This window comes from Manis pentadactyla, chromosome 11 (genome assembly GCF_030020395.1).
Source record: "Manis pentadactyla isolate mManPen7 chromosome 11, mManPen7.hap1, whole genome shotgun sequence".
NCBI classification, from domain to species: Eukaryota; Metazoa; Chordata; class Mammalia; order Pholidota; family Manidae; genus Manis; species Manis pentadactyla.
This window is the reverse complement of record NC_080029.1, coordinates 118263468-118275730: the sequence shown is the minus strand read 5'-3', so window position 1 is coordinate 118275730 and position 12263 is coordinate 118263468. Positions and strand designations below refer to the sequence as shown.

The window sequence follows — 12263 nt, the reverse complement described above, 5'->3', positions numbered from 1 at the left end:
TTTGTTTTCAAGGCTATTAAAACTTCACAATAGGTGATCCTGAGACTGAAACTGGTTTTTAATACTGTCTTGTGGAATAACCAAATCTGTCTCTTAACAATATTGTCGTAATGTCACCAAGTTGTTTTTATATAGTAAGTATGTTTTACAATAGGTTTGAGTCATTTGTCCCCACAGACATGAAATTACTCAGAGGAGAAGCATGCATTTACAGTATATTCTTAGCTGCTCCTTTCTGTCACTCAGCTGTCAGGTCCTATGGAATCTAAAATAGACCCTGACCAATCGGAGAACAGTCCACACACTGTTCACTGGATGATTTGCATGTGTATGGTTTTATCATGCATTACAACGTCTGTGTTGCAGTGCTTGAGGCAGCCGGATGCAGAGTGTGGTTCTGGTTTTCCAGTGGAGTCCTTGAAAGGGACCGCTTTGAAAGACAGCTTCTAAAGAATAAGAAATAGGAGGAGTTACAGTACCTGATTTGGGGCTGCTCTTAATCAAATGCTGCACAGCAAGGAAGATAATTTTCAAGCATAATGAAGGTCGAGAAGGATCCTGAAGATGAAGAAAATATCGTTAGAGATCCAAGCTAAGTGTAGCCCAGCATGAAGTTTGTAGAACAGGAGGAGTGGTAAAGAGAGGGACGGCGCAACTTGTTAGGAGTTTGTCTGAGGGCTTGCTTTGTGAGCTACGGAGATTTGTAACTTAACTCGAAGTAGTTTGATTTTAGCACCAAGGAACTAAATCCTGTCTATGATGAATTGTTGGCTTTCTTGTGCTCCTAAGAACAGAGTAGGTATCCCTTAATTAGTTCAGTGTAACAAAAGATTCTTGGTTAGGCTTTCTAAACTGTATTCTTTTAAAATGTACTGCTGTTTTATTAATTTTGGTTCTTTGCCATATTATGTTCTTTTTGATTTATTCGATTAGCAGATTGGGGTTAGTGATAGAAAACAAAAATTCTTTTTCTTGGTTTAAAAAACACATAATAGAATCTTAACAATTGAGTAGTATTTCTGTTAACTGACAGTGGACCAAAATGGAAAACAGTACTTGGTGAAGTAGAACTGGAAATCACATGATAATAAGAAACTAATCATGTTTAATATCTTTTAAAAAGCCTTACTTTTGAATTTTATAATTTTTTAGTGTTTCAAACAGCTGTTTTCTCTGCCAATAAGTGTACTTGGAAATGAAAGTTGACATTGTTTTAACTGCAAGGATAAACTAAACAATTTAGGGCCAGTATTTGTGTGCTAAACATGGCTTAATCCCTTAGGCATTTGGAAACACAAAGTTTGTTAAGCCTACATGTACTACCGCTCCCCAATTTAGAGTGTGTAAACTGTTTTAAAGCTAAAGAAAGAAGATGCTTAAAATACAGTTTAGACTTTGAGCCACTAAGTAAGGTTTAGTCACTAATCATAGTTGGCAGTTTGAACTTTTGAGGTTAGAAGGAAGTAGGTTCATCCTCAAATTTGACTAATTTACAGACAACAATTCTGAAGTCTGTGTAGGTACTTAAACCACATTTCATTGAAATAATACTTTTTAGAAGTAGGTTAAATTTTTAATGTAAGTATCTTTTTTCATATTCAATTTTCATATAATTTTCAATTCAAGTATTTAATGAATGTATTGTTTATTTAGCCACAAAATCGTTGATTTTTGGGGGGGATTTGGAAGGTTAGTAGATAAAATCATACTGATCAAACATTTAGAGGATATACTTCCGTTGAAGTGACTCATTATTTCCGCTAGGGATTTGTTATGGTATTTGTGGACATAGGAATTGCTTTGTAAGATAAGTGAAAAATCTGTACATCTTCTTTTGTTCTAGAAATAATACTGGACTTAGCACAGGGTTTAGCAATAAGTTCATTATATAATAATATAAAAGGCTAAAACTTTGTTTAAATAATGTATCTGGGTTCTACATTTCTGCTTACTAAGTAAAGCGCCAAATTATTATTGGCTTCAGAATATCTTGAATATAGTTTCTCCAATTAAAGCTAAAGATAACCTTGATACAGTTAAAATGTTTATTATGTGATACATCCTCCTATTTAAAAAATTGCCTTTGATCTTCCTTTTAAATACATGTACCCTGAGTTTTTGTTAAAATTAAAAATCTTTTTTAACAAAAGCAGTATGTGTTTAATGCAAAAAAGAAGGAAGAAAATGAAAGTCACATATAATCCTGTTATTTTAGGATCTTTAAGTAGTTAATACTTTAGAGGTCTTTTTTTAGTTTGTTTCTGTGTAGAAGTTTCTTTCTATTCTAATATATACCATAATGAATTGCTTTTTTTTAATTGAAAGAGGGTGTGTGTGTGTGTGTGTGTGTAATTTGCCTCCTTTAATATGTTTCCAACAGTACTTTTTAAATTAGGGGTGTCATGTCTTCTTAAAATGTATACATGTACATCTAAGAGTCTTGGGAGATATGTAACCAGAGCCAAGTCTGAAAGCATGAATTAGAGAATAGGGAAAGCACATCGATTTTGGAGGTCATGAGAAGTCACGGTTGGGCTTGGCCACTTAAGTCATTTAATGTCTCTGGGGACTTGACTTGTGTGATCTGTTAAATGGGGTTGATAATTTTAGTTTACTAGGGCTGTTTGAATCTTTCATGCCTGGCACAGGGTAAGTGTTCAGCAATGATTAGTTTTCTTTCTTTGCTCTGAAGGCAAAGAAAACAACAGAGAACATGAGAAACATGCTTTTTCTCAGAAGTATTATTTAAAGTGTTTTTTGTATATCTTGTGTTTTGGAAAGGTCCTTCTCATGAAGATAGCACAGCAGGGAGAAGGAAACTTGGGGTGCAATTGGAAAATGAATAATGTATGATCACTCAAAGTACTGCTTTCCCTTTTCCTTCTTTCTTTAGAAAGTCTTACTAATATATTATTTATAGTTTGCCATATTTACTTTTTTTTCCTCTTTGCAGCATGCATCAGATTGGAACAAATATGATGACCGATTGATGAAAGCAGCAGAAAGGGGAGATGTAGAAAAAGTTTCCTCAATCCTTGCTAAAAAGGGGGTCAATCCAGGTAAACTAGATGTGGAAGGCAGATCCGTGTAAGTATTACTGATGATGATTCCCTAAAGGGGAATTTTGGGTAGGTCCTTGGGTTGCAGTGAAATATGTGAATTGTGGCTATCAACTTTTTAATTGAAGAAGTCTTTACCAAAACCCACAGTATGAAATCTTTCAAACATCACTCTTAAAACATTACAGACTAATAATTGTTCACGATTTGAAAGATTTCAAAGCTAGAGAGAGAATACTGAAATACCACCCAGTGGCCCAGTTGTTTAGGCTCTATGGCAACCATAGCCAGGGTTATTTGGTGCATTTTTGTTTATAAGCTTTTTCATATTCCTTATCATATTTAATTCTTGCAGTGGCCCTCTAAAAGAATAGGAAAAAGTTTACAGAGGTTAAATTACTTGGTCTAATCTCATGAAAAGTTACAGAGCTGGGATGTGAACCCAACTTTTCTGTCTTGGAAGAGTCTGTAAACTACACTCTTTTCCTCTCCACCCCTAATCCATTTTTACATTTGGGTAATTACTTTAAATGAGAATGTTTAGAGCAGAAAGGGAGGCAGAATACCTGGTGTGACTTAGGGAGGCTCAAGTAGTCATCCTCCCCTTTTGTTTTGTATTAACTGAGGAGAACTACTGGCTTGGTAATATGCTTCTCTTCTCTCCCACCCGTCTCCAATCTCACCACTTTCCTTCCTGTTGGTGATGGGAAGCAGTTAGGTTAAAGAGGAGATCTAGGTTCTGTTCCTACCCTCTATGATTATAGCAGTTAAAACCTTACTGGGAAACCTTCCAAAAAGTTGGAAGTGAAAGGTCTCACTTCCTAAAATTCCTTTCAGTCTTATACTTTTATGAGTTTATTTAGAAAATTGCAACTAGAAACCAGATACCAAATATAGAAATGACTATTAGGAAGCAAATAGTTAATGTTTGTCATGGGTTACTACCTTAGAATGCTTAGATACTTAAGTATAGTAAAAATAGTAAAGCGTGACTTAAAAACTAAGTAGTTTTTGAGAGCAGTAAACTGAGAAGTTAAAAATTTTTTATATTTGAAGTTTATCAAGTAGGAATTTGATGGCTTATTTTGAATCCTGCTTCTATTTTTGCTAAATTTTAAGCTATTTTTAAGGCTTACAGTAAAAATAGTGAAAATTTAAGATAAAAAAGTGACTTTGTTTTTCATGTTTTTTTCCCCAAATGCCAAGATGTTAAAAGATGAAAGGAATCAATCTTCTTTGGGATGAAAATCCTCAGTGAAACCTTATTTCTTCAGTTCTGTTTGTCCATACTTTTAATGTTGTAAATAAATGATTGCTTGAGTTTTATTCAGATTTTTTTGAACCTAAGGTTCAATTTTGAGTGAAACTATTTGTGTTAATGGTCAGAGTTATAAACATCTGGTGTAATTTGCTGAACTATGAACTCTGTGAAATATTTGAGTAGTAGTAGGAGTCTTTGAAGCTTTTCACTGTAAAAAGTGGTATTCTGTCTGGGATTCATAGGAAAAAATATTTTCCTTTTGTACTCACACAAACTCTATTCTTCCTTAAAGCATTTTATATTTAGTGAAGTATAAGGACATGTTACAAATATATTTTCCATATTACCTGTAATTATGAGAAATTTATTTTGAATGTTTTTTTTTGTTTTTAATTTTCAAATTTAGAATAAAAGTAACTGTGCTTCTTGCCTTCAGTCTAGTTTCAAAAATGAAATGTTTGAAGCCTAGCTGTAGTCACTGCAAGGATCTGTTTTCTTTCTGTTCACCCCTTTCCTAAAGTGCAATCCTTTGCCAACACAAAATGGTGCAGATTCACCAAGAAAGCCCACTGCCACATGGAGAGCCACGGATTGGATTCCAATTCCTGTCTCCTCATCCCCTCAGGCAACCAGCAACTGCTCTTAGGCAAAAAGTGGCCTCAAACACCAGACTCACCTCTTTGGACCTCTGGCCTTCCCCACATCTTGGCCTATCTTGTTAGCTCTCTGATGCCTTCAAGCATATGTCTTGTATTTTATGCAGCTTTTCTCATCCTCAGAGATGGGAATTGACCAAATTACCTGGATTTCCTATTACGCAAGCAGAAGTACATGTGTTATTTAGAAAAAACTTTTAAGTTGACTTTTTTAATTGCAAAAGAATATTTAATTGCAAAAGAAAAAAAAAATTACAAAGCAATTTTTCAAATTTCCTTTATAATTCTTTGCATACAATTTAATGATTGATATATATCTTCTTTCTGAAGCACACCTATTTATAGCACATTGACATTAATAATGCTTTGTAGATTTGTTGTGATTTCTGCCCTTTAGTACTTAATCAGTATGTTTGTTTATTTTGAAGAAAGAAGTCATCCAGATTTTGGGAGCTAAAATATGAAAACAAGCAAACAAAAAATAAAAATACAGAACACTGTATTCCTTTAATCAGAATCATCTCTTCCTAATTCAGACTGTACACCAACCTGCCTTAGTTTACTTAGTAGTACTAGGTCTCTAATTTGCAGTTATATCCATTATAATACTAGATGCCAGTTCTTTTATGGCTTTCAAGTAAGCTTAGCTTGTTGTTCTGTAGGCTTTTCTGTGTCAGGTTTAATTTGATAATTCTAAAGAGAAGGGAAGTGTTTTGATCTGTCTTTGGCCATCTGCTATAACTTCAATTGTTTCAGCAGTTTCAGTACATGTGAAAAGTCAGCAGAATCATCTGATAGAAATTTTTCAGTGCATTGAGTAAGCTCTAAGAGCAGTTCCTTTCCTACTGAAATAATAAACAATAGAGGTAATGATGCTGTAGTATAAATTTTGTTGTTAAGGCTATTGAACACGGGAGTATTCTGTTATTTCTAAGGAGGTGTTTCTAGAGAGTATTGGCCCCTTATGTAAATTTGGGTTAAAATGAGTTTTTCTGTAATAAAGGTAGGTTTTTTTTTGCTTGCATTAAATGTATAGGTGTTGTAATGTAACCTTTCAAATGTGTGTGTGTGAGTGTGTGTGTTGAGTAAAAGGTGGCATTACTGTAACGTTTAAGTTGACCTTCCATGGCATGACAAATATTTTCTGTTTGTTTAGCTTCCATGTTGTGGCCTCAAAGGGGAGTCTTGAGTGTTTGAATGCCATTCTTATACATGGAGTTGATATTACAGCCAGTGACACTGCAGGTATGTTGGCCTCCACAGTCAATTACAAAACAGAGAGAAGGGACAAGCCGTGTCCACTGCTGATGTTCTTAATCAGACCTAAATGTGATTTAAGAAGAGAAGTCCTTAATTTTCTGTTTTTAAATAGTTGAGGGAAGGTTTACTTCTGAGGTATTGTTGTTGGGGATAGGTAAAGTGCAGGGAATTTAGGAGAAAGGATCGCCGAACTGATAGGCATTTGGAGACCTCAAGTCGAGTGCTGGTCTTGATGGTGTTACAGGATCTAAAATCTCAGATTCTAAAGAACTTTTAGGGGTCATTTAGCTTATACTCATATACTTTTCAGTATACGAATCCTTGGTATTGTGAGGTCATCTGGCATTTGGTTGGCCATTTCTTGTGAAGGGGAATTAACTGCCTCATAATAATGGCAACATTACCAATAATTATCGTAACAAGAATAGCTGACACTTAGGTAACATGTGTATAGCTCCTTTGATAAGCACTTTACATGTACTAACTCAGCACGGTGAGGCTGTGAGGCACTGAGCTGGTAAGTAACTTGCCCAGGATCTTGCAATAGATGAGCTGTGGTCAGAGTCTGTATTCTTCACCATTATGCCTTACAAGGAAACTGTGTGTTTGGTTAGCTATATTTATGAAAAATTATTTCTTGTAGACAAAGTCTGTCTCTTGCTGAGTCTTCTGCTTAAACGTAGTCATACCTATGTCTGTCTTTTAACATCTTACAGCATAAGTTTGCACATCACAAGATAGATCTTTAAGTATTTGAATATAGCTATTGCTTTTCTTCACTAAGTGTGCTAATTTTCTGTTCATCAGGATAACCATTCTCAGTTCTTTGGGACTCTTGACAGCTCGCTTCTCTGCAGTTCTACTTCATTATTCAATTAAACATAAGAGATGATCTAGAACAGAGAATTTCCTTCATGATTTTAATATTTTATCCTATTCATGAATGGACACATAAATATATTATTGTAAATGTATTACTGTTAACCAACATTGTGCTTAGAAATGGAATGGAAGGGAAGGGAATAGAGGAAGAGAGATCATAATTGAATTAGTGAGGAAAATCTTTACCTAAGGATATAACAAATTCTAAATTGAAGACCAAATTCTATTTATCTGCCACCTTTGAACGAACAAAAGAATGTGTTTATTACTTCTATATGCATTCCATTGAGGTAGAAGAATATTTATTTTCAGTAATTTTAGACTAACCGTACTTCCTTAGAATTCGTAAGACTTTATTGTGCTGATTCTAATTTAAATGTACATATTCCTTATTTCTGACTGAGTTCTTTCTGCTTCTGATATTTTTGCCTAGTGGCCAATCTAGTAACTTTTGCCCTCTGTCCTTCAGTGTTTCCCAAGCTCAGCAGACATTATTTCATAGGCTGCATCTGGCATACCCTGCTTTAACTCTTTGCTTTTGGTTTTCACTGTTGTTTAGTCATATTTTTATTTGCTTTGTTTTATTATGTTTGTCCTTAGAGTTGTACTTTCTTGACAACAAAGACCTTGTCTCATTTGCTGTTTCATTGTCTTATAATTAAAATGTAGATGTTCTAATTAAAAAAAAACTTAATGTATTTTATCTTAACTCCTTTATTTGCTAGCAATATGAAAGTATATTGGAAAAAAAAACAGATTTCAAGTTAGTGTGGTTTTAAGGTATTTGTGATCCAAGTCTTACCAGGAATTACTCTTGGAGGAACTCATAGTGGTGGGCTTTATATCTCAAATGTTCTTGATGTTTTTGCTGCCCTGTCTCAACTGGCTGGATGTAGATTTGGCCGAGGAAATGACCTAACTTTATACTTTTATGTGACCAAGATTCTGTGGCATTTTGTTGAATACCAGGAACTGTCACTACTGTGCCTACCCCCACCATCCACTCCGTGTTCTCTCTTAACTTGCCATGTAAATGAGTTATTCTAATCCCTTTTCACAATGTAAAATGTCTCTAGGAAACTTATCCGTGAACAGTAGCAAATTGAATTTTTAATCACCACATCTGACTTCATTTATGATTAAGGGATATTTAGGTATGGATGAATGTGTTGTATTTGTACTTGTTTAGAGAACAGGGCTCAACAGCTTTTTGTTCTAGAACCTAGTTAGTCAGCCACACAGAATGATCAGACCCAGGAAAACTTATCTATGTATCTAAACTCATATAAAACTGAATGAGAGTTGAAAGTCAGTTTATTCATTCACCCAGGTTGAACAGAACATAAATTACTTCTTTTTTAACAGTTAAGTCTGCTTATGAAGTCAAATTATCTTTAGGAAGTTTGTGAAGTTAGAGGGAAATTAAGAGCATTAAAGATTGGACTCTGGGATAGCCTGGTGAAATTTGTATCTTTCACCACCCAGGAGAGAAGTTTGTGTAAAGAAATGTAATTAGGAGAAATAGTGTTTGGAGGTAGAAATATTCTCTGCAAATTTACCTTTTTCAGTATTCAGAGTTAACCTTTCAGATTATCTGGTAACCTCTTTCCTGTCCCCCTCACCCCATCTTTTCCTTTAAAATTGTGCATTGTGATACGTTATGTTTAAACAAGTTGTCTAATTTCAGAGTCACAGTCTCAATGAATTGTGAATTTTAGTTGAATCATTAAAGTTAGAGAATAATTTTCTTTGACTCACATCTCTTAACTTCCTCCATTTTAGTACCCACACTATTTGGAAATGTTATGAGAAATCCAGGTATCTTTCTTTCTTCCTTCCCCATTCTCTTTTTCTCTCTCTCCCTCCCTCCTTTCTTTCCTATGCCAGTATTTAATTACTGTGTTTCAGGCACTGCTGTAGGTGTTGGAGAGACAGTGGTGAGTAAGACAGACAAAGTTCTTACTCTTTATGGAACTGTATGTTTAATTTTTCTTCCCACTGTCATTGTTTTGGTGTGTTCATTATCTCATTAAAATATCAACCTGGGTGAAACATCTCAGAAACTGAAATCAGCCTTAGAAATTAAGTATCCTGTCAACTACTTTTCAAAAAATGAGTCATATTTCTATGGAAAATTCATGTGTTGAGAAACAACCCTTCACATTCATCTTAAATTACATCCTTTGTAGGAAGAAATGCTCTTCACCTGGCTGCTAAGTATGGACATGCATTGTGCCTACAAAAACTCCTACAGGTAGTAAAAGTGGTGAAGACTTCGGCTTTGTTATTTTGACTGCAAGTAGTTAATGTGTTTTTAATGTGCTTTTGGAATTTGAGATCAAAGAAAATACTAGGCTAACTTTGACTAATAGTTTACATAATATTTTTTCCATCGTTTGTGAAAGAATGTGAACAATAAAGAACAGAAACTCTGAGGGAAGTGAATCGCATAACTCAGTAAATTAAAAATAAGTAACAAAGACTTGACCTTCCTGTTGACATTAGCTGGAGATTGGAATTTTCTGTTGCCTAATGCACAACATAAGAAATGATACAGCATAGGGTGTATGTATTTCTATATAAACATCAGTAACTTAGACTATATAAACTTAAGACCATTAAACTTGTAATCAGGCAGCCACATGTTTTTATGAATACCTAAATTTTCAGTTAGGTGGTCCAGTCATACATTTCCATAAACATTTTGCCACTAAGTTTCACAACAGAACTCATTTGTTTTCCTGATTCAGTTGTTAATGTTTTAACTCTTGGTGAAAAAAACAAAACAGAACAATAACATACTTTCCGTGTCCCATGCTATTGCAATGGACCATATGTTTTCCTGTTTGGTGAAATACAGTTAAATTTATAGTACATTATTATTATATTTGTTTCATGCCAAAATATTTAGTGGCTTGTCTATTGGTTTTTAATTTTTTTAATAAATAGAATATTTTAAGATTAAATAACAGCTGTTCATTCGAGTCTGGATACTTAATTTTAAAGTAAAACTCTTAGATTACTAAGTTTCCCTGTTTTAACAGTACAATTGTCCCACTGAACATGTAGACCTGCAGGGGAGAACCGCACTTCATGATGCAGGTAAGCAAAGGTTTCACTTGGTCATAAACAAATATTTGCTAAATGGATACATACTTTAATTATAAAGTTTTAACATGCATATATTTATGTAATTCAAGGAGAAACGGAATATTACAATTTTTTTGTATATTTAAATTTGAAATTTATTAGTTGTACAGCTTAAAAAGATTTGTTCAGCCAATATTTACAGGCCAGTTTGCTAGATACTAAAAGTCCAAAGATGAATAAACTATCATCCTGCTCCCAAGGAGCTCCAAGCACTCTGTGTGTGTTTATGTTTAGAAATCGATAGGAGAAAAGGAAAGGAGGAAGACTTCTTAAAAATTAACAAACCTGAACTCATTTTTTCTCATCTGCAAAATGAAATTAACACTACTGCAATAAGTGGTTATAGTTAAATCATAAATAGTTCCTGGCAAAGAGTAATTTCTTAATAGTGGTAGTGGCTGTTTGGTTTAGAGCTGTCATTGATAAATTTCATATCACTATAGTATGCTGTATTTTAAAAAAGATTTATACTAGTTATTTCACAGGTTTTATTAATCCTACTTGTGTTAATCTAAATTTATCTGCATTATTCTTTAGATGTCTTAGAGAAAATACATTAAAAAAAGTTAGACATTAAATATATTGGGAATGTAAAATAGTCTGACTTCTGGTCTGACTCTTCCAAGGCTGACATTCCTATAGTTTACTAGAAGGCCAAAAGAAAGAAAAAATACCGACCCTTCCTTTTAAAAATTTATATAGAATACTAATACTGTGGAAGATGAAAGTGGTCTGCATTAAAAATATAATTCAAAGCTTCAAACTTTTATACCTCAGTTTTTTTTTCTTTTTACACTTTATTTGCTTTTATGATGGTTTAATTTTTTACAGTCTATTTTTTCCTTTTATTTTTGTATAGAATGTTATTATTTGTAAAGTATTTCATGTACCTTATTACTTGAGTCTCAGTGACTCCTGTGAGTCGCTATAGATTTTATTATTTATGATAATTTTGTTTTAGTACTAAAGTAATGTTCTTGTCAAGCTTGTACAGTTATGGAATCATCAAGACAAATTTACAAATTAAATTTAAGATCACAAAAAACTACAGTTCATTTTTGTAATGCTAATTCGCTGTGCTTGATGAAATTTAAAAAATGATTTTACTGCTTGCTGAAGTAGGAATGTGTCATGTGATATTTCTATTTTTGGGCTACCTTTTCCTACTTGTTTTTTATTAATCCAATGTTATGATCACCTTTTAAAATTATTTTTAATTTTTTATTGTGGGAAGTTTCAAACATACATAAATTCATCTATACCACCACCCATTCTCCTATACCATAGACGTATTTTAAATCAAGTGCAAGACAATCATTTTATCCATAAACAATTCAGTGTGTATCTCTAAAAGATGCTTGTTTTATAACCTAAGTATAATACTATTATCACACTTAACTGCATTTGAAAATATTTTCAATTTTGTCTATTCATGTTCAGTTTCACCCTGTTGTTTCTATTTTTTATAGAGGTGTAGTTGGTTACAAAAAATTACACATAATTAATATGGATGGTATTGTGTACTTTAAAATATTTTAAGAGTATAAAATCTCATGTTAAGTGTTCTCCACACACACAGGATACAACCAAAAACAAAACACACCCACACCCACACCCACACACGTACACACTAATTTTTGGAGGTGATGCAAATATTTAGTACCTTGATTGTGGTGATGGTATCATGGTGTATGCATTAATTAAATATATGCAGTTTTTGGTATGCTATAGATTTTATTATCCCTGTATTTAAAACTAATACAATGTAACTGATTGAAATCTTACTATTCGTTCAGTGGGTGTATGGATTAGAATGAAGACTAAGTTGATGTAATAAAGTAACTCCAGCTCAGCTGCTCATAAAAAATTGTGTGGTGGAGGATAGCAAATGCCTCAGGGTCATGCATGAGCACAGTTCTCTCCATCTTGTTGCTTCACATGCCTCTGGGTATCTTCTTCACCTGTGCGGCTGACGCAGGGTTGCAGTTATATCTG

General features: G+C 33.6%; 1 protein-coding gene across 3 annotated transcripts in view; it reads left to right on the top strand.

The window, feature by feature from the left end:
- The window catches only part of UACA (uveal autoantigen with coiled-coil domains and ankyrin repeats), a 101483-nt gene that overhangs the window by 56916 nt on the left and 32304 nt on the right, over positions 1 to 12263 (top strand). For 2 of the 3 annotated variants that reach the window (XM_036907857.2, XM_036907856.2), the window contains exons 2-5: positions 2954 to 3087; positions 6133 to 6221; positions 9308 to 9372; positions 10163 to 10220. In XM_036907857.2, coding sequence (XP_036763752.2) covers positions 2954 to 3087; positions 6133 to 6221; positions 9308 to 9372; positions 10163 to 10220 — 346 coding nt within the window. Of the gene's footprint in view, positions 1 to 723; positions 796 to 2953; positions 3088 to 6132; positions 6222 to 9307; positions 9373 to 10162; positions 10221 to 12263 lie in introns of those variants that run through there. The other variant, XM_036907859.2, reaches the window with a different exon arrangement.